The sequence below is a fragment of the Nothobranchius furzeri genome, chromosome 8 (assembly GCF_043380555.1).
Source record: "Nothobranchius furzeri strain GRZ-AD chromosome 8, NfurGRZ-RIMD1, whole genome shotgun sequence".
Classification (NCBI taxonomy): Eukaryota; Metazoa; Chordata; class Actinopteri; order Cyprinodontiformes; family Nothobranchiidae; genus Nothobranchius; species Nothobranchius furzeri.
Window position 1 is genome coordinate 66,769,690 of NC_091748.1, and position 26,332 is coordinate 66,796,021.

General features: G+C 41.7%; 2 protein-coding genes across 4 annotated transcripts in view; one reads left to right on the forward strand and one right to left on the reverse strand.

Moving 5' to 3' along the window:
- The window catches only part of ano8b (anoctamin 8b), a 41,293-nt gene extending 25,806 nt beyond the window's left edge, over positions 1 to 15,487 (reverse strand). For both annotated transcript variants that reach the window (XR_001573836.3, XM_015970905.3), the window contains exon 1: positions 15,095 to 15,487. Coding sequence is in view for 1 of the 2 variants with exons in the window: in XM_015970905.3 (XP_015826391.3) it covers positions 15,095 to 15,260 (166 nt within the window). In the remaining variant the exon portion in view is untranslated. The remainder of the gene's footprint in view (positions 1 to 15,094) is intronic.
- A 3,186-nt stretch (positions 15,488 to 18,673) lies between these two features.
- gtpbp3 (GTP binding protein 3, mitochondrial) overlaps positions 18,674 to 26,332 on the forward strand; it is a 29,524-nt gene continuing 21,865 nt past the window's right edge. Inside the window, exons 1-5 of one of the 2 annotated variants that reach the window (XM_015970907.3) lie at positions 18,674 to 18,991; positions 19,396 to 19,661; positions 19,860 to 19,946; positions 20,634 to 20,716; positions 21,268 to 21,387. In XM_015970907.3, coding sequence (XP_015826393.3) covers positions 18,927 to 18,991; positions 19,396 to 19,661; positions 19,860 to 19,946; positions 20,634 to 20,716; positions 21,268 to 21,387 — 621 coding nt within the window. In that variant the 5' untranslated portion in view covers positions 18,674 to 18,926. The remainder of the gene's footprint in view (positions 18,992 to 19,395; positions 19,662 to 19,859; positions 19,947 to 20,633; positions 20,717 to 21,267; positions 21,388 to 26,332) is intronic. The other variant, XM_054752171.2, reaches the window with a different exon arrangement.

Sequence of the window (26,332 nt, forward strand, 5' to 3'; positions counted from 1 at the left end):
AGTGTGTGAGAATAGGAAAGAGGGAAATCAATGAATCCTGGGGAAGGCAGAATAAGGAGAGATTTCAATTGAAATGAGGAGTTAATTTTACAAGAATTAGCTAGCTACATTTTTATTTAATTTAATAATCTTACAGCTCTAAAGGTTGTACCTTGAAGAGTCTGCAGTTCTCTTAGTTTCCATATTTTTTAAAACCACTGACTAAATCAAGTCTACAGTTAATCCAAGATGTTTACTCCCAGAACCTGCATTGATTTCTCTGATGTTGTGTCATCTGATTTCATTTTCTAGCCCTATAAACAAACACTTTGATGCAAATTAGGCTAATTTATCCAACCAATTAAACAGAATATTTAGCCAAGTGATAAAATGTCCTGTCAAAACTGTTCATTAATGCTAACAGGAAGAACAATTTTCAGAATTTATGCAGAAGTTCTGAAATTAGGGTAACAACATCCTTCTCTGCTGATCTCTGGTTCCCTGTTTAGCATTTTTTTAAGGAAGTAATTCTGATCAACTGCAAAGATTTTGTGATTTATTCTTTTCCTGTGTTCCGGTTTATTAGGTTTAATAAAACTGGGATTTGGGGAAATCTATGCAACTGTTCTGTAATTTTTTTATTCTTGGTGAAGCCGTTATCTTACGTCACCTATGGTTAGTTATAAAACTTTACAGTGCTCATTCACATAAATTAGCAGTAAACTGTAGTATGAATGAATGCCTTGTGAGTGTGTCTGCTGAATAAAAAGCTCTGGTGCTCTTGTTTCAGGAAGTAGAAGTTAGCTGGATAAGTGGGGGGACACAAAACGGCTGGATTTACTGACTGTTCGATACAACATTGTTTTATCTCCACAAATAACACAAGCCAGCAGGAGTTCTGCTGTGTGGTGGAGTTGCTCATGCTAACGGTTAGCTGCTACTAGCTGAGATATGTGATGCTGTCTCCTGGACACTAAATGAAGCGCCTCCCCTGTCGCGAGCCAAGATGAGTTCATGAATGTTAATTTTCAGTGTAACGTAGATCTTTTACCATGGACCATGGTTCTCGACCAGAAAAGGGTGGCTTGCCAACTCCGGGTCGGGGGAGAGGTCCTACCTCAAGTGGAGGAGTTTAAGTATCTCGGGGTCTTGCTCACGAGTGAGGGTAGGAGAGGTCGGGAGATCGACAGGTGGATTGGTTCAGCCTCTGCAGTGATGCGGGCGCTGAGCTGATCTGTCGTGGTGAAGAGGGAGCTGAGCCAGAAAGCCAGGCTCTTGTTTCACTGGTTGATCTACGTCCCAATCCTCACCTATGGTCATGAGCTTTGGGTAATGACCGAAAGAACGAGATCACAAATACAAGCGGCCGAAATGAGTTTCCTCCGTAGGGTGGCCGGGCTCAGCCTTAGAGATAGGGTGAGGAGCTCGACATTCGGGAGGGACTCGGAGTAGAACCGCTGCTCCTCCGGATCGAAAGGAGTCAGTTGAGGTGGTTTGGGCATCTGGTCAGGATGCCTCCTGGACACCTCCCTGGGGAGGTGTTTTGGGCATGTCCTGCCGGCAGGAGGTCCCCGGGTTGACCCAGGACACGTTGGAGAGGTTACATCTCCAATCCGGTCCGGGAAGGCCTTGGGGTCCTGCCGGAGGAGCTGGTTGAGGAAGCCGGGGAGAGGATGGTCTGGAGCTCCCTAGTTGGGATGCTACCCCCGCGACCCAGACCCGGATAAGCGGAGGAAGATGACGACGACGACGACGACGTAGATCTTTTAGACTTTTCTAATTCAAGCGTTTTCTCGTTTATTTTCTATTGGTCGCTAATGCAGGAAATGGGGTAGAAGACTATTTTCACATTCTGCCTGCATGTGAAACTGATCATATATCAAAAATAACAAGTAACAACTGTTTTTGTTTTTGTTTGTTTTTGTCTTTAAGACCAAGTCATCAGATTGTCATCGGTTTGGTGGGCCAATCACAGCGCTCTATCAGTTTGGTGGGCCAATCACAGCGCTCTATCAGTTTGGTGGGCCAATCACAGCGCTCTATCAGTTTGGTGGGCCAATCACAGCGCTCTATCAGTTTGGTGGGCTAATCACAGCACTCTGACGGTTTGGTGGACCAATCACAGCGCTCTAGCTTGTTTGGCACTCTATCGCTCTATCCTATGCGTCACCCACAGGGAGGTACAAACTTAAATAATTTAATCTACACCATAAGTGGCAAAACCAGAGTTAAGTAGACTAACTCATCACTAAATAAAACTGAGACTAAATAATGTGCAGATAAGATGTGAGGTGTCTATCCAATCTTTGTGACAAAGTGAATAAAGATGCCAATGTTCTTGGATGTCAGGACTCTGGTATCCTCATTAACGGTGGCAAGATGCATAATAGGAACTCGTTCTTGCCTTCAAAGTAACAATGATTGCATGTGGCATAAAAGACACCCGTGGCTGAGAGCCAAGAAAAGGACGAGGCCAGGGGACGTAAGGAGAGAAGATCTATGGTGCCCCCACAGTAGAACACCCTACCCCGCTCCCATCTTCTTTCTATCCTTTGCATCATTTTTTCTGTGCTACCAACCATAGACTCAATAAATCTGCTGCCTTTGTTTCCCACTGCGCATTTCTTGCTGCCCAATAGGCTAATTGATGGAGTATTTAAGGTCAGCTGGTAAATTAGAGTGAGTTATCTCTGTGAAAACAAAAAAAAGTGCAGACTGAGCTGTCAGGTGTTTCATAAAGCTGAGGTTAAATGAGGAAAATAATGTAACATGCCATTCAGTCTAGTAATAAGGGTCAGAAATAGCCGGTTTTAGGCCCTATTAAAGCAAAATCTTACTTCACACAAAACCCCACAGACTGGTTATCTAACCAGCTGAATTGAGCATTGTCATGCTGGTGGATTATGAATTATGAATAAGCGAGTGGCAATGATGAATAAAGGTAATGAATAGAGGCCTTCTTGTTGAGAAGTGAGCAACTGCCAAAAAGAAAAGAGTTTTCTGATTAACACAGAACAAAAGGATCCAGTTTACTCGTCTCTCTGTGCCGAGTAAGCTAAGAGTCTCTCAGAACATTTCTGCCCTGATTAGAAGATGGATAGCTGATTTTTAAAAAGAGAGATTTTATGGTAGATAAGAAAAGCAATCCAACAGTCACATCAGAGATCAACATGAAGCTGAAACCAGACTCAATAAATGATAAGAAATAAGCAAGAAAAAAGTACCTGCTAGTGACCCAATGAGGGATTTTAGCTGTCAAATCAGAAATATATTTCCCAAAATGAGACACATATATTGTGAAAAAGGTTTTAAGCAGGAATGTAGGAATGAATGCCCTACATGTCTTGCTCAGGGCACAAAAAAGCCCACAAACCAATGTTTCAGAAGGTACAAGTCTGTGACATCACAGGAGAGCATAATATCGCAGGATTTGGAATCTTATTCCCTGATATTTGGACATCTCGCCACTGATTGGATAACAGCAACGCAACCACCACTGACTTGCAACATGGATGTTTTATCTCCACAAAAACCACAAGCCTGCCATGAGGTGAAGTTGCTGATTACTGAACATTTAAACAACAGCCTTCCCCGTCTTGAGTCAAGATGGGCGAGTCCATTAATGTGATCTATGTCACAGTGTGATGTAGATCTGAGAATTTTCAAATCCTAGAGCTTCACCATCTATTATCTATTAAAAGCTAATGCAGGAGATAGGTGTAGGAGACTATTTTCATGTTCAGCCTGCATGAAAAACTCACAGTGCCCGATTATAATCAGAAATAAACATTTAAAAAGTGGGTTTTCAGGCAACCACACATTTAAGACCTATCTTCAGTGTAAAGGAGAAGAAGAAGTCCTGGAAGAGATGTTCTGGTCCCCACAAAGCCCTGATCTCAACATCATGGAGTGTGTCTGGGATTACATGAAGAGACAGAGAGATGTGAGGAAGCCCACATCCAGAGAGGATCTATGGTTAGTTCTCCAACATGTTTGGAACAACCTACCTGTCCACTTCCTTCAACAACTGTGCAAGTGTAGCTAGAAGATCTGGTGTTGTTTTGAAGGCAAAGAGTGGTCAGACTAGCCTGGCGAGCCATCCTATATATATGTGCATAAATAATCTGTGTATGACCCACAGACATGTGGTGGAAGCTACAGCTGTCTGTCAAACTGTCTCTGCATGCTATTGGACAACAAACAACATGACATACTCACCGCTATGGATGTCAGCCAACAGGAAAGTCCGCCATACTCTGTCGAAGAAGATGCAAATAGATATTTTTTCTACAAAAAAAAGGGCTTAAATGCCTCTATCTGCTCTTGACTCAAAGAAAAGCCAAAGTTTAAATGATCCAAAGATGATGCCAAAGCCGTTTTCAAACAAGCCAGCACCATCTTAGTGTCGCTCTGTTGCAGTAACATCCCGCCCACCAAACTGATAAGAGTGCTGTGATTGGCAAGACACAAGACTGTTCGGGCCTGCTGAGGCTCCTATGGAGCGTGGCTAGACAGACCTGCAGAACAAATTCCTTTTGCTTTTCGGTCTCTCTAGATTTCTAGGCTATAGTCACACCATATCTTGGTTTAATCTATAATTTCCTTTTGTTCATTCGCTGCTTTTTTTTGATTGACGAAAATAAAAGATAAATGATGGTGAATAACCGCACTTGGAAAGCTCCTTTAAGAGTCAGAGAACTCCAAAGCGCTTCACACTGCAGCGAATCATTCATCCATTCACACACACATTCACACACTGGTGGTGATGAGCTATATCATAGTCACAGCTGCCCTGGAGTGCACTGACTGAGGCGAGGTGAGGCTGCCGAGCACAGGCGCCTCTGGTCCCTTCACCCACCACCAGCATGCAAGGTGGGTTCAGTGTCTTGCCAAAGGACACGACAGTAGAAGCCTGGATTGGTCCTACAACCCTACGACTGCTGTGCAACCTGCTCTACCTCCTGAGCTACTGCTGCCCAAATAAATAATGATTAACACTTCCATTTTTAAAACTGTCTTTACTTGCAGATTTTTTTCACACCTGCCAAAAGACCAAATGCCAAACAAAATAATATGAATTATCTAAAGAGATGTGAAATACTAGAAGTTGATCTGAAAATGAATAAATGTTGCTAATTAAAATGAACATTTGGTCAATTTGGGCAAAAACAACATGACCTAAAAAGATGTGGAATGGTTACGAGGAGGAGCAAAACTGCCATTTTACCTCAAGCAAGAGAAACCTGTGATGTAGACGCACGTGATGCTAATTAGTGGACACACCTGGAATTAACACGTCCCTTTGGTCACATTATTTTCAGTCTTTTCCAGGTGTACCATCATTTTTGTCCAGGCCTGTTCCCTAAGTTTTATTTTTTTATTATTATTATTATTTCCTTTGTAGCATGGTTGAAAAGCAATGTCTGACTTTTATTAGTTAAATTTCATAGAATTTTTATTTATTATTACTTTTGTCAGATTCAGTGTCATGGGTTTTTCTTTCATTGATCGAATGGTACCAAAAATTTGGTCCACGTCTGTAGCTTCAACACAAACGAGCCTACCTGTTAAGATAAAATATATATATATATAATAACCTAAGCATCATTTTTGCATGTATCTATTTTGCCCTGATCGTTCAGGTATAGAAAAACAATAATAATAACAATAATAATGCTCTTTGGTACTGTTCACTTAGCATCAGGTAAAAATTGGTATTTCTTTATCAGAAACAATCCTGCGCACTACAACAGAACAGGAAATGACCTGAGCAGAAAATGGATCCAGCTGCAGTAATTCAGCCTGAAGACTAGATGAGCTGATGTTTTCTATTGCTGTACAGGAAACGTGCAGGAGGCTCAGAGTCTGATCGATACACCAGAGGAGCCGCTGGTTACTGTACATTACTAAAAAATCTCTCATCTTTCCTTCCTAACTCAATGCCAGGCCGTGCGCCGTTTAAAACAACAGAAAATGTTAAAACGATTCATCCTGGTTTACTTAGCTCTGGTTTCCACAGGAGACGTTAAAAGGTTGGTAGCAGGAATACATGTAATGAAATTAAAATGAGATCAAACTTGGGCTAACAACTAAAGCAAATGAAGTCGTGCTGAAGATGATTTTACTGAAATCACAGCTCAGTAGGAGGTATGATTCAGATTAATGTCAGGTACAGAAACCAAATTCAGTTTTGTACTTTAAATCGAGTAAAAAAGAAGAAGGTGGAAGAGGAAGTGAAAATGCCTACCTTTTTAAATAAATGCAAATATGAGTGTTGAACTTTGTTTATGCTCTGTGACAGCTAGGTTTTATCAGGCATCATCAGGAAACATTCTGTTGTGAATGAAAATGAGCAGAAGCTGCACAAAATCTTGTTTTTCTGTTCAAATATGTGATTTCAAGCAAAGCCGCACGTAGATGAAATGAGAGAAATTTGAGAAAAGTCCATAAAAGCTGAAACTTTCAAGGAAACAAAATGGTCCATTTGAGCCGTAACTAAATATGACCCACATTCAGAAACTTTTTTTATCAAAAGCTGGGACAAACCAGGAAATAGACAAGTACAAAAGCACCCTTTTGCTATTGATTCACTGCCGAGTGAATCCTGGTGCTGCTGCCAGGTTTGAGCTCCTAAAACCAGATGTGAAACATGCAAATACACACCTTGAGCTTGTAAATTACTCTCAATTAAAGCGTAATATTTAGAGCATAAGACTGGAGTGCCAATCAATGCTTTTACAGGTTTAATGAGTAAAAACTAAAAAAAATAAGTATGCACGCCAACGCCCTCTGCTGTTATATTTAAATTATTATATACATCAACAATGTGTGTGTGTGTGTGTGTGTGTGTGTGTGTGTGTGTGTGTGTGTGTGTGTGTGTGTGTGTGTGTGTGTGTGTGTAAGTATCTTATAGCTCATATAATGCATAGTTTTCATTTGCAGCTGTTTTTTAAATGTTAGTCTTTGTTACAGAAAGCCAAACATGCATTAATTATGAACCTTTCCACAGCTTATATGCTCTTGTTATATTAGATTTAGTTGATGCAATATCCAAAAAGTGCGCCACTTATGAAAGATGTAGTTGATCCTTCGCTCCTTGGATGTGGTTTGAAGGTGAAATCTATGGGTGTATTAAAGACCAGCAAGGAGGACAGAGCCATAAAAATGCCCCTGTGTCCTAGTGATTGATGTATCTGGGGAAGATGAGAATGAATTCAGTAGGAGAATGTTCTTCCTACGTCTATTTTACACTGCAAGGAGAAAAAAAAAGACCTATAAAATAAGACAACCCTAAGAACCCTTTGGTGGGGTAAATCTAAACGAACAAGTAGCCAACCTTTTCTAAATGCCTGAGATGGAGCGAAAACCAGCAAAAGGAGCAATCTGCAGGTAACACAGTCTAATCACAGGAAATCTGCAGTCAAACAAATAGCATTGCTTTAGACAGAAGTCTTACTTTGGACTTTATCCAGCTTCAGAGAGTAATAAAGGCAAGATAGTGAGGATTGATTGCGCCTCTTCCAAACAAATCTGAGAAAACAGCCCAAACCAAACGAGTCACATGAGGGTATTAGAAGCGAACAAAGAATGGCAGAAGACAGAGACGCTGTGTGATTTAAAACTCCCCTGCTTCTCATCGACGGTCTCTGTTCCAACCTAATATGTCCATTTATAAGCTCCACAGCAAACGCCACACACTTTATGGCCATTTAGCTTATTTTTGAAGGGGGAGCTAGCAGAACAGCTAATGTGGAGCAATTCCCTTCTACCAGACCTAAAAACAGCATTCTTCTCCATAGTCACTGTATTTCTCAAGGTGTGCTTAGCAGCCAAGAAAAAATAAATAAATCCACACCGAGTGAGTCTTGACCGGTCTTGACACAGAAAGTAAGGGACAAAGTGACAGAACCCACTTTAGTCTGACTTTTTCCTCCCAAAAGCGCAAGCTGGCCCCTGAATCCTTCAATTACAGAAATATGAGACCAGGTATCAAAGATAAATGTTTCACATAAAGCAGGAGATGGGCAACACCAGCAGCACTTCTCTCTCTGGAGTGTGAAATATAATTTTCTGTGTAAAGTTTGATAATCTTCATGGCTATAAATGAAAAAGTGTAAACTTCCAGAGGGCACAAAAGAGGGATTTAGGAGCATAGGCTGTAGAGGCAAAGAGGCATTACGGATTATATAATAAAAACATCAAAAACTGAAAATTTAGGGCAGGTGAATCAAGGCTGGCAAGGCTAAATATTTACAACAACTCAGGGAAGTTTCTATGCCTTCTGAAACATGTCTGCATATTTATTGACTGATTATAAGCATCTGAAAAGCTGCAGAGCGACAAAAAGAATGCAGTTTATTTGAGGTTCCTTAAAATCTTGAGGAGGCAATTTACCAAAAAAGTGCAATTATTAATACAAAGATAAGGTAGATGAGTAAGTAGGGGCCCCAAAACACGTAGAGAATGAGTACAATGCCTTGCTATTTCTGATTAGACTTGTTTTACCTCCACAACTGCCTCAGAGCTGTTCAAGATTTCAAATCTGTGGAGCTAAATAGCTCAGATGATCATTTTTACTGTAATTAAAGTTGGTTGATTATTTCTGATAGGGGTGTGTATAGAAAATAATCTGGCAACACGATATATATCACAATCCAACCACGACTCTGTCACGCTTATCAAGTTTGCAGACGACACCCCCGTCATCTTACTCATCTCTGATGGGGATGAGTCTGCCTACAGAAGGGAGGTGGAACGGCTGGTGTCCTGGTAGCACACAGCAACCCCCCCCCCCCCCCCCCCCCAATCCCCACACACACAACCCTGTCTGACACTCCCATCACAATGGTGGACATGTCGCTTCCTGGACACCACAATCGCCCAGGACCTCAAGTGGGAGCCTAACATCACCTACGTCATAAAAAACTAAAGTGATCAGGCTCAGTGTGTCACATCTAAAAGGGTCCTGACAAAACCAGTTCAATCAGAATACCATGACTGTAAGATCTTTTCTAAGCCAGATGCTTTATGGCCATTCTTTTTTAAACCAAACTGAACTGAAAATGGTTTCATATTCAATTTAACTTAGGCCTAGTCCACACGTAGCCGGGGTTTTTTAAAACGAATATCCGCCCCTCCAAAAACTTGCATCCACACCACCGCGTTTAAAAAAATAACTGTCTTCACGTACCCGGATAAATACGTTGTTAAGGACATGCCAGACCTGTAGGCGGCAGTACTTCCCCCGTTCTTAACCTCGTCCTTCGTCTGTGGTCTTCCGCAAGGAGCAGTAATTCCGCTTGCAAAAACAAACAAGCAAAAAGCGCTTGGACCATTGATGGATCGGGTAGTGACAAAGCGCAGCTCTGAGGGCATCCATGATGCCGGCTAGTGTAAACACAGGTCGCACACGTGATGTCAGCATTTTTTTGTCGCGGAAAGTGACGTTGCGGACCTTAAAACTCCGGTTTTGTCCGTCCACACGCAGACACCCAAAACGGAGAAAACGCAGATCTTCACTTTGGCCGGAGTTTTTAAAAAGATCCGTTTTCGTGTGGATGACACATGTGGACAGGGCCTTATACGTAAAAGGTGCTTAATTGCTTTTTATGCACCCTAACCATTTCAATTAAACCAAATCTACTCAAAGAGAGAGCCGGTGAAGCTGGGATCCCAGAGGTGAAACACTTGGTTGACTACAGATCTTAAAAACCAGCCTTCTCTCTGGAACTCAGCGGAAACAGTTTATGAATGTTGTGGCATTAAAATCCAGTAGACAGCCAGCTGTGATGCTACAGCTGTAATCAGAACAGAAACACACCAGTTTGACAGGGATGAAGAAGATGCAATTCATGTTTATCTCTCAGAGACCACAGTCAGAACATGATACGCCTAATAAGGTCAGATTAGCTCTGATTCCGATCAGTGAGCATCACTTTTCCATAAGCTGATTAATGTTACATAATCACAAAGGTCATTTTCAGAATAAAACGTGTTGCAACTATTAATATTGTCACAGATTGACCATGACTTCTCACATTATATTTAATAAAATGATTTATTTAGCCAATACTATAGATAATTTGATGGTTTTCCAAGTTCCGTATAAAATGCTGCACCTTCTCACGAGTTAGTTTGCCAAAGTAATCTGTTAGCTGTGTGTCTGACCTCAGGGGTAATAAAGATAAAATATCACTAGCAGCAAGGTCACCCCACTGAGAGATGGTTTTCCTCCACTTCAAGTGCAGCTAATGCGCCGCTTGACGCTTACACCATGGGAGGAGAGCAGAACATCTTTCTGTTTGTACACTGAATTACAGCGATGTAGGCAAAGAGGCAGATGTAAGGAGCAGCATTAGGCCGGGAGTCATTAGACACGACACACTGCTGGCGTTTATCATACAGCATTCCTAAGCCTCTTCAATTATGAGGCTGTGGGAGGGCGTAAACCAGTGGCTCCATCAGTCCGCTGCTGTGAAAAACAGCTTTTCTTTTGGAAAGTTCAGAGTGATGCTTTTTCCTCTCAGTGCCACCCTCACGCCGCTGTATTTAAAGAAACCAGTGAGACGCTGAACCTGACTAAACCTGTCAGAGGCTAAGGTGAGGGTTCAAGCTGCTTACGAGGCACAGAGAGAGATGGACCCCGGCCGAAAGAGCAGAATCCTGCTTAATATATTCCCTTCATGTATTCTGCAGACTGTAAAGTGTGTTTAAAGGTAAATAAGTTTACATGGAGGAAAACTGACCCATAAATCCTACTTTTGCCTCAGAAAAATCCAGCATCCTCAGATCAGAGCAGGGGCGAAGAAAGGGTTTCAGACTACGACTGTTAAAGCTAAATCTGCCCGTGCTTCTGCTCTGCATGTAGCACTCTGAGGCTTAACATAACCAAAAGGGGGGTTCACATTCAGAGGAATGACCTTTCTGGGGCCCAACAGAACACGTTCCGTGTTTCACCCCAGAAAGACTGTCTCACCTTATGTATTACACAACTGCAGTGGCTGATGGGCAACCAGAAAATGCATGACCTCATTCGTACAAGACCGAATCTTATCAACGCCAGCCTCAGAGGGAGCACGCTCTAATTGGTGTGACTTTTACGTTGCATTTTCTAATGACGAGCGCTTAATTAATCCTTGAAACGAAAGCTTGTGTGAGTGTTTGAGCTACAAAGGAAGGTGGCACGGACGATCAAAGTCGCCGCGGTCTGCTGTGGAAGGATTAGGACAATACGGAAGAGGAACGGGGCCGATTGAGCAAGGTCCAAAGAAAATCCTTCGAAGCTGCCACCGAAGTCTCAGCTGAATGGTCACCCTGCTGCTGCGTTGGGTGACGTGTGTGAGGGGAGTTATGGGATACTACGATGTTCCTAGACTGTAGTCTTATACATCCTTTTACTACAAATTTAAAAGTAGAATCACTTTGATGCTTTTATTATCCAATAATCTAACACAAGGGGACCATTTACAAAACTGTCTCTATTGGCAATAAAATATGGCAAAAATGTATGAAGGGAGTCATGTGCATGAAGCAGAAGCAACACGCAAGAAGACGTTAAACTGCATCCCTCAGGGAGTCCTGGGGGGGTAGTCCAGGAGTATGGGGCAGCAGGCCTCTTTGATACGGACTGGTAGGCCCCTGTATGGTCAGCGTTAGAGCTTGGTCCACATTACTGACAGTCTGGCTCATTTCTGGGGAGAGTTGGACTCCGCCAAGGCTGCCCTTTGTCACTGATTCTGTTCTGATCTTTGTGGACAGGATCCATTTTGGTGTCCTAAATATTTAGGCCTCTGCTTTTTGCTGATGATGTGGTCCTGCTGGCTTCATCAGAACGTGATCTCCAACTTTCACTGGAGTGGTTCGTAGCCAAGTGTGAAGCATCTGGGATGAGAATCAACTCCTCCAAATCCAAAACCAGGGTCTTCAGGTAAAAGGCCTTCTCCAGGTCAGGGACAAGGTCCTGCCTGAAGTGGAGGAGTTTAAGTAAGCCGAGTCTTGTTCACGAGTGAGGGAAAGATGGAGCACGAGATTGGCAGGAATATTGGTCTTAGGTGATGTGGGCATTGTACTGATCTCTCGTGGTGAAGAGAGCTGAGCCGGAGCCAGTAGGCGATCTACGTTCCTACCCTCTATGGCCACGAGCTTTGGGTAGTGACCGAAAGAACGCGATCGTGGATACAAGCGGACAAAATGAGTTTTCTCTGCAGGGTGTCTGAGCTCTCCCTCAGAGACAGGGCGAGAAGCTCGGTCATCCGGGAGGGGCTTGGAGTAGACCCACTGCTCCTCCACGTCAAGAGGAGGCAGTTGAGGTGACTCAGGCATCTGGTCAGGATGCCTCCTGGATGCCTCCCTGGTGAGGTTTTCTGGGCACGTCCAACCGGGCAGAGACCTAAAGGAAGACCCAGGACACACTGGAGGGACTATGTCTCTCAGCTAACCAGGGAACGTCTTGGGATTCCCTGAAAGAGCTGGCCCAAGTGGCTAGGGAGAGGGAAGTCTGGGCCTCTCTGCTAGCCCTGCGACCCAACCCCAGAGAAGCAAATAAAAATGGACGGATAGATGGATGGTTTTAGGGCTGCAACAACGAATCGATAAATTCGATGAAAATTGATTACTAAAAGTGTTGGCAACGAATTGCGTCATCGATTCGTTGTCTCGCACAACTCTTCCAAAAGCCCCCCCGCCCGCCCGCCGTTGCGCGCAGACCGGAGCAAGTCAGATCAGCGCGAGGGAGAGCCGGCAGGTGTTTGGAAGAGGAACATGGCAGAAGCAGCGAGACCCAAAAAAGTAAAAAACTTCTTAAGTTCGGGAGCATTTTCATTTAAATCAGGAGAAGACATTCGTTACCTGCAACGTTTAGGTCAGACTTAGCATGGCACGGGAGTACTACGGTGGTGATGCAGCATCTTAAACGCAAGCATGTCGGAATCATCAGCGAGGGAGGAGAGAGCTCTGTGTCCGGGTAAGTTAAAAACTTTTCAAAAGTGATTCACCCAAGCCCCGGATTATTACACAAACTAGACATGCCCTAAGCTCGTAAAAAAAAAAAGTCTATAAAGTCGTGAGCGCGGCGCTTATTAGATGAACTGGGGGGATTTTCCCGTAGACTTGCGCTGCTGTGAACCGGTTCCGCCGTCACATCCCGCAGAAACTGGTTGATCATACCGGGGCCAGACTACTAGCATGTGGTTTTACAACCACAATGTCCTCAGAAGCGAAAACGCTTTTAAAAGGGAGGGAGGAGTCCTAACTGTTGCTGCAGGCGTGTTGTGTGAGAGTGCAGTTATACACTGGTTAATATATTTTTGGGTTCATTTGCTTTCATGTGGCCTAATGTGAGTCTATTTGGGATCATTGGAATGATCAGCAGCATTTCTTGATGTGACTTTATGGCAGTTGCCCAGGGCATCATCACAAGGTGGGTTTTTGTTTTATTTGGTATTTTTTCAGTCATTTTTGGAAATAGTGATCAATTTTGATTAATTCACAGCCAATGTTTAATTACATTTAAAAATTTGTTGTTTGACATCCCCAGTTTTAATAAATGTCTACAGATGAGATCAAACAAAACAGATGAGAATTGCCCTTAAGCTGTTTAACTTGGACCAAGCATTTTAGGTCACAGATAGGTGTAGCTTAGGGTCTCTGTCTATACACCTTATAAGAAAATTTAGGGGATGGCATGTTGTTTTTCTGCTATTGAACTGTTTTCTAATAATGTTGTGTTTAATAAAGTGAAGGAAGGAGAGAAATAACATTTCCCTAGCAGTTTTTAAAAATTTCCCCATGTAATCCGATTAATCGATTAATCGTGTCGAGACCCCATCCGATTCATCGATTATCCAAATAATCGTTTGTTGCAGCCCTAGATGGTTTATTAGAGATTTAACAAACAAGTCATGACTGTAAAGATGTTTAGGTTTCTGCGTTCACCTCTATTTATGTGTAAGTTACCCAAAGAGCGAATACAGCTGTAGTAAAACAGTAAACGAACCTTTCTAGATCACTACTTCTCAGTTGTTAGAAATGTTTGCATTCATGAACACTTGTGCAAAATCCATAATTGTTTTATGTCTCAGACCTAGCAAGAACAAACTCCCACTCCTTCCCTTTGCTCCACGACTGCCTCTAGCAAAGAAAGTCAGTGTATAACTGAACCAATCTTCACTGCACTGACCCTCCAGAGTGTCCGTGACCCGTTCAAACACCCAGAGGATGACATCAGTCTGCTCTTCCAGCCAGCCGCTGGCTGCTCAGGTTACCTCGACCAAGTGTGGAGAGCAGCACTCATGCTGCTGACAGCCCACTGCTCCACTGCATCACTCTGCAGCAGTGCTCCCAGGGAGCAAAGAGGCTGCCTCTGCACCCTGCATGCTGGAAAAATAATCCAGTCAAGGCGCCCTACCGGAGCTAATATTCTGATCTGGTCCTAAAATAGAATCACAGTGAAATCCTTAGATTCTGATATGACCCTAATCAAACCCACTGGCTGTGGTATTAGGAATAAATAGAAAGCATGTGTGTTAAATTTCATTTTAGCTACATCTAAATCAGAAAACACACAAAGCTAAATAAAAAACTAGATAAAAGAAGCTTCTACAAACATTCATGGTTTCCTGAATTGACATGCACTCCTAAACTGTCCTGAAAACTGGTCCCAACAGTCTAGTCTGGTCAGAGTTTAGAGAGCACTGCTTTTGTTTACCAGGTAGAATGACTGTTCATTAAAAAAAAGGTAGTTAGCAGCAAATTAAGACTATTAGAAGGCGTTTAGGATATTATGCAGCAGATATTCTGGCCCATAACAATAGTGAGACCAAAGACGACATAATAAAGACAGATGATAGCCTGATGGGCTGCAATAAGGTCAAAACTAGCCACTGATGTGCGTAATGATGCCATCTTCCTGGGAAGAGGATAAAACGTCAGTATTTATGGGAAAAGCTGACGTGAAATGATGCACAATAAACAAAATCCTAATATATAAGAAGATTAGTTGATCTTTTATGGGACGACTGGGGGAAACAAAGGAGGAGTGATGCTTCCCAACATCACGTTTCACCTGTCCTCTCCTCCTCCGATAGCAAACCTCCCCGTCCGGAGCTAGCAGACTCACCGAGGACTCCTGAGGAGCTTTGCTGCGGGGCAGCGCCCGGGTCTGGCCTCTCCGAGTCTCCCTGCTGCGGTCGGTGTCGGTGCCGGGAGCTCTCGGAGCCGTCGCCGGAGCTTGTGGCCCCGCCGGCGGCCGCGGTGCCCGCCGCCGCCGTCCCCGTGTCGTGCATGCTGCTCTCGATCAGCGAGGAGGAGCGACACAAGATGAAGATATTCTCCAGGAAATTGTGCTGCGGTATCGCATCTCAGAGAGCATGTGTGTGTCTGTGTGGAAGGGCGGTCGGTGAGAGTCCGGGGGAAGGGTTAACAGAGAATGAAAGTGAAGTGAAGGTTGTCGGTGCAACGGCGGACCATCCTGACGGTGCTCTGGAGCAGGACGTGCGGATGGAGAGAGCTCCTCCGACTGCTGGAGGAGGGACAAAGACCGGGGGGTGGAGGGGAGGGAAGGAGGCTGGATCTCACACACACACACGCACTTTACATTGGCTCACAAAGCAGCCTGGTGATTGACAAAAACAGAGGTGCAGTTACTCAGGAATCATCTCATTAAAAATGTAATTGCTGATTTGGAGCGTGCTGCTACCAGAAAACATTAATCCACCTTTTAACACCTCATTAGAAACTCCCATGACCTTGAGTTTCCATCTTCCAGTGAAATATATTAACATTACCCTTCAGTGACCTCCACAAGCAGCCAGGCATTAGGTTTATGCCACAAATAGAAATCCACTTGTGCATTCATGTTATCAGCCTATGTTCCCGTCCTCCCCAGTCCTCCCAGGCAGACAGGTGACACCTGCAGTGCATCAGGTAGATCACTGCTCCTCTGTGCCTCCTGGAAGAGACTGGGACTATTTTACTGATGCAAAAAATATCCCAGATGATTACATTTTCATTGATGTTCAAGTGGGAACCTCTCAGCTGACCAAGCACAGTACTGTTTTCACATTATTTCACCAAGGAATGTTCCACAAGCTGCTTTCACGTAACCCCTGCATGACTACATCATATTTGCTCTCTGCTATTTTCTCTAAATGACTTATCAGGGTTTATGGATGGAGTTGATACACTGTATCTGACTGTGAATCTCATAATCCGTAATCAGATCTGTGTCTTTATTAATAGTGTACTGTTGGCAGCTGTGAGATGGCAGCTGTCAGACTTTGTGAACACACAGAGTGGTCTATGAATTATTTAGACCTCAGGTTAAAGATTACTGTCAGGACCTGAGGTCATGCCTTTTTGCATGTGCACAGTCTATCTTCAGAAAGTCTCTCCTGGTTTCTCTGTGCAGCAGCAGCCGCACAGGCAGCTTGTCAGCCCTCCCCTTCATATGGCTCACAACTTAGAAACACCTCATGTGTGAGCAGAAATTCTGCTTACTCACCACCCTCTGGGCTGACAACTGCAAGGCGCTGCAGCGGGGTAAAGAAACACACATCACTGCACATGAAATCTATACGCCGTGTGCTCCTATGTGCATGCTCACACAATATATAGGTCAAGATAATCACAGTGCTCTTAATATTAGAGTTAGTTACTCCAGTACACAAAGGAAAATACATTAGTTGTAAAGTTGAACGAAAACACTAAAACTTTATACTCAGCCATTTAAGGGCCTGTTTACATTAAGGCTGCATGCTGTGAGAGAAACACAATTGTAGGTAAATTGGGTTTATTAAAAAGACACAATATTTTCATAAATTGCCAGAAGGTTTTTATTTTTCTTATTTCACAACAATCTAATGATACAATGAACCATGTTCAAATTTTATTGTTTGTTTTTAAGGCGCTGAATGGCTTAGCACCACCTTACATATCTGAGTTACTCGCTCCTTATGTGCCAGGAAGGACTCTCCGTTCAGGTGACCTACACCTACTACAGATTCCCCGTCAACGTGGTGAACGAGCTTTTTCTGTCTGCGCTCCGAAACTCTGGAATGATCTCCCGCTGAATATCAGACTCTCCTCCTCCATTGGGGTTTTTAAGTCTCACTTAAAGACTTACTTTTATTCCCTTGCTTTTACTGCCGATCTATTTTATTGATGGTTTATTTACACTGTTCTTTTACTGATTTTATTGACTTCTCTTGGTTGGTTCTTTGTGCTATGCTCTAGTTGTTTTATTCTTTTAAATTATTCGTTTAACCTTATATGTTCTTACCCCTGTACAGCACTTTGGTCAGCTCACATGCTGTTTTTAAATGTGCTTTATCAAATAAATGGAATGGAATGGAATGTTCTGACAGTGGGATTAACCCTCTCAGGCTCAAAATAAGTTTTGATAAAAGGACGAAAAACTAAGTCCTTCAGGGGTACTTCTGAGTTAAAAAATGCTCATGAAATACGTGCGTGGAGTAACCTGGTAGGAAGGTTTTAACGTTGCAAATCTGTAACACCTGCCTCCAGAGGGTTAAAGGAAAGCAAATTGTGTTTGTGGTCATCTTAATTATCAACATCATCTTGCTGCAGATGGAGTTACTGTAAGATGATGATGGAGTGCATCATTCAACCATCAACAAAACTACTTTACACAAGGAGATGCTGTATGTGAGAGACGATGCAGACGAAGCCTTTTCTCCACCCACAGCACAAACAAAGCTGCTTGAGGTACGCTGAAGCACATTTGGACAAGCCAGCTTCATTTTGGAATAAGGTGCTGTGGACTGATGAAACAAAAACTGAGTTATTTGGGCATAACAAGGGGTGTTATGCATGGAGGAAAAAGAACACAGCAGTCCAAGAAAAACACCCGTTACCTACAGTAAAACATGGTGGTGGTTCCATCATGCTGTGGGCTGTGTGGCCAGTGCAGGGACTGGGAATCTTGTTAAAGTTGAGGGACGCATGGATTCCACTCAATATCAGCAGATTCTCGAGACCAATGTTCAGGGATCAGTGACAAAGCTGAAACTGCACCGGGGCTGGATCTGTCAACAAGACAACGTCCCTAAACACTGCTCAGCATCTACTAAGGCATTCATGTAGAGGAGTAAGTACAACATACTGGAACGGCCATCTCAGTCCCCAGACCTGAATATTGTTGAACATCTGTGGTGTGACTTTAAGAGAACTATCCATGCTCAGAAGCCATCAGACCTGAATGAATTAGAGATGTTTTGTAAAGAAGAATGGGCCAAAATACCGTTAACCAGAATCCAGACTCTCATTGAAAGCTATAGGAAGCTTTTAGAGGCAGTTATTTCTACAAAAAGAGGATCTACTAAATGTTAAGTTAATTTATTGTTTGTGGTGCCCAAATTAATGCACTTGTCTAATTTTAATTAATGCATCGTTCTGTGAATCCTATCAACTTTGTTTGACTTCTCAAATATTAACGTGTGTGTCTCCTTTATGATACATTTAACTACAAATGTTTTATCGTAACAACCAACTATTTATACAGGAAAATCTTGAAGATTAACAAGGCTGCCCAAACTTTCGCATCCCAGTGTTGAGAAGGATAACGGAACTAATTATCGTTGGCATAACGCTACGGACTGAATGATTTGATGCACAGTAGGCGGAACTTCCTGTTGATCGACAGGTTCTCAGCGAATAGGAGCTCAGATTTTTCACACATGAAAACAGCATGGACGACATATCAAATAGAGGAGACGAGTCGGGTCGATTTTTTATTTTTAATGAAAGTTTAACCGATATAATTTAAATATTTGACCTTCGTGTCAGTAATAGCAAGGTTAGGTTTCCTGGTCCGTTTAGTAGAAACTATCTGAACGGCGAAAAAGCCATAAATACAGATTATAATGAGGACTAATTGTAAGTCTGAATGATAAAAAGGTGATAATTTAATAGTTTATATTTATTCCATAATTATGTTTCGACCATCGTCCATCCATCGTGGAGTGTGCAGAGCTGTGATTCGCGGACTTTGGACAAAGTTGGTTTAAAACTTTTAACTTTTACGAACATTTTTAAAGTCATTCTGGTTATAAAATGTTGTTTATGTCGTGATTAAGGCGTCTGATCTGTATAAAATGTGACTTAAGGCCCTTTGGAAAACGAAGAGCTTCTGTTAAAACATGTAAAACAAAAACACAACATTCCTTTTGGATTTTTTTTTTTATTGTTAATCTGTTAGAAACCAGTGTAAGGTTAAATCATTCTACATATTTAAGGTGTTTATACACTGACTTTTTCCAAGGAGCATAGTTTTTTGTAAACCTTTAGAGGCATAGTAATCAGTAGCTTTCAGGTTCTCTGAAGGTCTTTTTTATTGTTGACGTTCACTGCTGATGTGGCCTAATATATCTAATTAATAATTTATGTCCTCCTTAAATCCAGTAGACGCACCTCTCTCCATCGTCTCCTGTCCACGTACGGTGGAGTTCAGGGTGGGCTGGCAGACGCTGACACCATCTTTGCCCTGTCATCAGGTTATGGCAGGTGTGGCGTAGCTGTGGTACGTGTCAGTGGCCCTGCCTCAGCGACAGCTTTAAGGAGTATGGCTGGGCACCGCCTGCCTCCTCCACGAACTGCTCTGTTGCGCAGCATCACAGATCCCCTCTCCGGAGAAATGCTGGACCGTGGGCTTGTCCTCTGGTTTCCAGGTGAGCCACATAATTCAGAACATAATTCAAACTTTATTTGGTGTTCCCTTTTTTTTTTGCCAGCTTAAGAGCGTTTATTGAGGCTTGAGTTTCTTCCTGTCACAAGTCCAAGCCTTGCTTTATCTGGATCAAAGTCTTAGACACAGGCTAACTTAAAAATCAAAAGAACTTATCGTATTCTTCTGCTTATGTCATCAGCTCCTCACAGCTTCACAGGAGAAGACAGCGTGGAGTTCCACATCCATGGTGGTCCTGCTGTCATTACTGCTGTCCTACAAGCTCTAGGTAAAAAAAAAATTAAATACTAATAAAACCTGTCATCATTTTGAGTCCATCAAAATGCATATTTGCGGCTTAAATTCCCCAAGCCATAAGCCTTCAAAGTAATTCTAAGTGCTCCATCTGGTAGAGTCATGTGACTGTCTGTCATGTGACTTAAAAGAGAAAACTGCCACATGCACTTCTATTTCTAAGATGCTTAAAATATTTGCTTTGACAAGCATGTCAGTCCCTTTTGTGATGGACAGGAATTAATTCACTTCTGCTCTGTTATCCGCCCAGTAGGGGGCAGTGGTGCATAATACAAAATAAAGAATCTACCAGTTTGTTGTCCTGTGAGATTTTACCATTCATCAGAGTTCTATACAAAATAATCCATACAGTCAGTCCCAAATGGATTTATGCAGAATGTGTGAACTATTATTACCACTGAAATGTTCATTTATTATTTAGAACCCCCATTTCCCAAATGAACATGTGTTCTTTATTGTCCGCTAATGAGATCTAAAGAATGGTTGTAAGAACAATGCACACATGACCGTTGATGACCTGCAGATGAGTCTGTTGTGAGTCCTGGTGAACCTTAAGTACCTCTCTGACCCCACATCTGATCCTGCTCTCTTTGTTTGCGTAATGCACACGTGCACCACCTCCGTTTCTTCATGTTTTTGTTTGTATGTGTGTGTTTTGCAGGAAGCGTGCCTGGCACGAGGCCTGCTGAAGCTGGGGAGTTCACGCGAAGGGCTTTTCAAGCAGGGAAGCTTGATTTAACAGAGGTGAGTTAGAAGAGTCTGTACAATAAAATAAATCTGCTTTGTGCGTTTTTATGTGAGTCTACAGGACACCTGGAAAAAACTATTAAATAAACCTAAATGGTTCCTCTTGACATAATCCTGTAGGAGCTTCAGTGAGGCTCTGATGTTAGGTCATTGTTCTTGAGTGCAGTGAATCGGGTGAGTGTGCATAGATTAAAATGTTTTTGAAACTTGAGAGCCAAAGGCTTTAGTGTTTTTAAGGTAAAAAAAAAACACATTTTCATTAGAGATAAACAATTTTTTGTCCTGGGGGCCAAATGCTGACCTGTTGATACCAATTTAGGCCAATTCTGATTCTTTTTTTAAAACAGCAGCAGGAAACAGAGGAGGTATAAGCTGAATGCAAAGCTTCATAAATCTCCTAACATGATATCCTCTAACAAACCTGATCACGTATGAGAGGAAGTTATGTCTTTATTGCTGTTGGTTGGATATTCATTTGCATTACCAAGGATTTAAGAATGAACTTAAATTGACTAAATCAAAATGATCCTGTGTAAATCCTGATGAAGGTGGAGGGACTCGGGGATCTGATTCATGCAGAGACCGAGGCCCAGCGGAGACAAGCTCTTCGACAGATGTCAGGAGAACTGGGACACATCTACCGGGACTGGAGCCACAAGTTGAAGCGAGTAAGTCTAGAAATAGTTGTAATTTATACTCTGCTGGAATTTTTCAGCTTTCTTCCAACTGTTTGGATTCATCATGGTTTCAGATGCTAAAATAAAGCTCCAGATTTATGATATGATCGATTAAACTGATTTGTATTGCAGGAACTTGTATACTTGTTTTTTTTATTCACTACACTAAAACCTGTTGATCTGTTTGGATTTAAATGATTTTTCTGAAACTTTCTCAGTCTTGACTCAGGCTTTCTGTGGTTCTACCATTAAACCCTAAAACTAAAATTATTATAATACCTTCTATCAAAATCATAAAAATGCAAACACTAACTGCGTTCATTCACAGCATTTTAAAAATAAAAATGATTCACAAAACTAAATCACAGCATAAATGCAAAGAGGGGTAAAATAAAATAAAATTTAAGAATTAAAAGGTAAATATTATTAAATGTAATTTCTAAAGATAGATAAATATATAACTAGCAATAAAAGGAGTAGTTACAAATAAAAATGAATATTTAAAGTATGAAGATATGAATACCAACAAATCTATTATTATTATTATTATTATTATTTATGAAATAATGCTATGACTAAAAATGAAATAAAACATTGTATTGGAGACACTTTAACCCTCCCACTGTCTTTATGGGTGACCCCGCGAGGAAAGTTGACCATTGAGCAGGATTGGTGGTTTATCCCATGAGGTCCACGTGGCAGGGGTGAGGTGGTGCTCACTCCTCACCCCTGCCACATGGGCCCAAGGGATAAACCATCAACCTGCTCAATGGTCAACTTTACTCGTGGACTCACACCCATTAGGACAGTGGGAGGGTTAAGCAGGAGGTAATGTTTCAGCTTTTCCCTCCTGTATGTTTTATTGCAGCACAACTCTGACCAAAACCTCTCTGTTATGTGACCCGAACATTGTGTGGAGGATTTTAATGTCGTCTATTATGTCAAACGACTAAAGGGCTTTTCAATTTTCCTTTTGGAAAACAATATTTTGAGTGAACTTCAAAGCAGAAACAAGCTCTCATTTTCCCCGATGAGACTTTGGAAAGACCCTGTCAGACCTCAACCTTTTCACACCCACACAAAGCTTTTGTTGCTCAGCTGCTTTTAAAGGAATTACAGGCTTCCTGTTTTCATGTTGCTGCAGCACATGTACTATGTGTGTTTTTTATACAATACTCGGAATAAAAAATATATATATATATATATATATTATAAATGCAACCATTTTTCATGAGCTGCACTCAAACATTTGAAACTTTTTCTACATACACAAAAGACACATGACTCTCAAATATTGTTCTGAAATCTGTCTACATGTGTGTTAGTGAGCACTTTTCCTTTACCAAGATAATCCATCCCACCTCACAGGTGTGGCATATCAAGGGGCTGATTAGATGGCATGAATAATGTACAGTTGTGCCTAAAGCCTGATTTATGCTTCTCCGTGAGCACGGAGTGTCAGACAGGTTTTCACATTCTGTTCAGGCAGAGGAGTGTTGCAAAGCAATTCCCCGCCAGGACAACAGAGGGTGTAGCGCTGTTCTGTGGTATCCTGCCACCATAACACCCATGTATCCGATCCCCGATAGTGTATTTACCTGGTATTTACTAATGTGTTTATATATTTCAGAAACTTTATAACACGGACAAATTTGTGCTTCATTTTGCTCCACCTCTTAATGCGGTCGCCACCTCCTAACCCACTTTTACCACTTTTTGCTCCATATTTTGTACTCACTCACTCACTCACTCACTCACTCACTCACGGTTAAATAAATGTTACTATTTTTGGACTTTTTCCACGATGCGTTCTTTAATCTGTTCTGGGTCTGCTGCTAAATGTCTGTTTACTTTTTAATGGAGCTACAGCAGTGCTGGTGACAAATGTACAGGAAGTGGTGTCCTGACCAATCACAAGCTTGCGTTCTCCGTTACTTTCGATGGATGTTTAAAATTTTGGGCATGTCTCCGTCACCCTCTGTGAGCTCGTCGGAGAGCCCTTGTGGCGATGCATAATGGCGTTGCGTGTCCCCGCACCGACGCAGACGGAGAAGTATAAATCAGGCTTTAGATTGCCCACAATAAAAGGCCACCCTGACATGTACACAGTTTTGCTTTATGGGGCTGGTTGGGCAGAAAACCAGTCAGTATCTAGTGTGGCCACCATTTGCCTCACGCAGGGCAACACATCTCCGTCTTTCCATGTACATTTTACATATTATAAATCATTGGAAAGCTAGGATTATTGTGATTTCCAATGATTCCACCATTCAAAGACTCATATCATTGACAGAACAGAGCCATCCCCACCAAAAACTACTTTTTACATCAGAAGGAGACAAACAAAAGTACTCCAATAAAACAGTGAGTCCACAAAAGGGCTGCACAATATATCGCTAATGTGTCGTCATTGCGATATCGGTGTGCACAATATGCATATCGCAAATAACAAAAGAAAATTGCAATGAATGGTCAGCTCAAATGTTTGCTACACTTAATGCATTCTGTCAAACAAATTGAAGCATGATGTTTTTTAACAAATCAAGTTGAGCTCTTTACCCATTTGGTTTTCCGGGTGGTTTAGATGCCCACCCCAGGTGAACAGCACTTAATTTAGATGGTTAGCAAAAACCTGAGTTAGCTTCGTTCTGCTGATTCTGCTTTTGCCACGATCCAATTTTGCTTTTTCTTGTTCATTTTCTTTTTCCCTAAATTAAAATGACATTTAAACTGTGACATAAAATATCTTAAAAAGGAGAAAAGCAAATTATGTGAGATCTTTTGCTATTCTTATTTTTATGATATTTTATGTCATTTTTTTATTTCCATTTCTATCTCTTTTTTTTTTTTTGTTCCTGATATTAAGTGCCTGGTGTGATATTTGAATGCCAAAATCGGCCAATATTAATAGTAGACCAACAATATTGGACATCCCTACTGCTAATAATCAGTGTGTAAATGAATTTTACTATTTGACACAGTGATGCTACTTATCATACTATGACATTAATAAAAGATTGAACAGGGCAAGAACTGATTATAAGATGATATAGAAGTAGATGATGTCATAGATTCATACACTTTTTATGAATTAGATTATGTTCAAAAGTGCAACATAAGAAACAGTAATTAAGATCTGCAGCATGTAAAATAAAGATTTATACATCTTTTGTGAATTTTCTGAAGACTTTACCTCAGAGTGGATTAGTTCTAACATTCACTAGTGGCGATAACAGAACTTCTTATATTAAAATGAATATTTTGTTCTCTCGAGTGTCTCATTGGAGGCACAACATGCTTTTCACCCCACAAAAATCAGTTGGACTTCTGTGTTTTTTTATTGTCCTCTCCGGTTACTTTATTTTTATAAATTACATTGTTTGTTTACACATCTAAGATGGGAAATCATCATATTTTTGGAACATTAACATAAGATATTCAAATAAAAAATGATCTTTTTCAAACTTTTGCTCAAATCACACCTTTAAAACACATTTGCAGAAACTCAAGGTGACATGTTTGCCATTGATATTAATCTAAACCACATGGGAAGAATCAATTTAATATTTCCCCTAAGACACAATTGGTGTCTTGAATAAACATTGGTGAACATACACACAATAGCAGTATAGCTGCGGAAAAACAGGAAGCATCCGACTCCAGTACTTTGACCCATTCACTGATGTGGGAAGCCAGTGGTTAAAAAAGTAGCATTGTTTAGGTGTCAGATGGCGATTTGACCCCTGTCAACATACAAGTTGCATACCTCTGATTAACTATGTTCTCATAAGATGGAGTTCGAAATAATGACATGCTGGAAAAAACTGCTTCTAGGAACTAAAGCTTAACAAAGCTTCTCAGGGGAGAACACCTGGATTGGTTGGTCAGGTCTCGTGCCAAAACAGTTTAATGAGGAAAACATTCTGGCCCACTTCCATATAGAAAGTGTTCACCTGCGGTCATTGACCTTCTGTTGCGGACAACCTCAACAGTAAATGTGAGGAAAAGTAGGGTTTAAAAGGTACAAAAGACTATTATAAGACGCCAACTGGAGCAGCAAATGACTACACACATTTAGGACTTTTAGTTGCTTAAAGGAATAATACACTTGTTATTTAACCCTCCCACTGTTTTAATGGGTGTGACCCTGCGAGGAAGGTTGACCATTGAGCAGGATTGATGGTTTATCCCTTGGGTCCACGTGGCAGGGGTGAGGAGTGGACACCACCTCACCCCTGCCACGTGGACCTCAAGGGATAAACCATCAATCCTGCTCAATGGTCAACTTTCCTCACGGGTTCACCCATAAAGACAGTGGGAGGGTTAAATAAGCCTGCTGCGTTCTCTCGAATTAATTCATGATATGCTAATGTCTCGCCTCTGATTGGCTAACGGAAACATAACTCTTCTGCTGTTGCTATTCTTTCTTGGGTAGAACAAGCAACTTTTATGTTTCCTCTCTACAAATAACACAAGCTTAAATGTGTTCTTCAATATTATAGAGTTGCACGGTTGGGCAATACCTACAGTTAAATGGTATTTGTCAGTCCAAAAGATGACAATGGGCAAACCATTTGCATTGTTTAGTCTTTTTGTGGGCCTACACGGATAGATCCACCAATCACAATAATTCTTACTGAGTTTGCAGAAGATGAACACAAGGAGTCCACGTGAGATTTAGTTGTATTCTGGACCTTCATTAACTATTTGATATGTCAGTCAACTAGATACTACGTTGGAATTGATTCGAGTTTCACACATGAAAATAGGGGACGGTACTTCCGACTTATCGGACAATAACTGAAGATTTTGCCTCAGCTGAGGAGAGTAACACTTCATCTTTTCAGTCAGGTGGGACGTCACTCAAAAGTTTAAAGCAGATATGAAAATGATAACCGAGGCTATGATTAGAACGAGATGCATCTGAATGATTTTT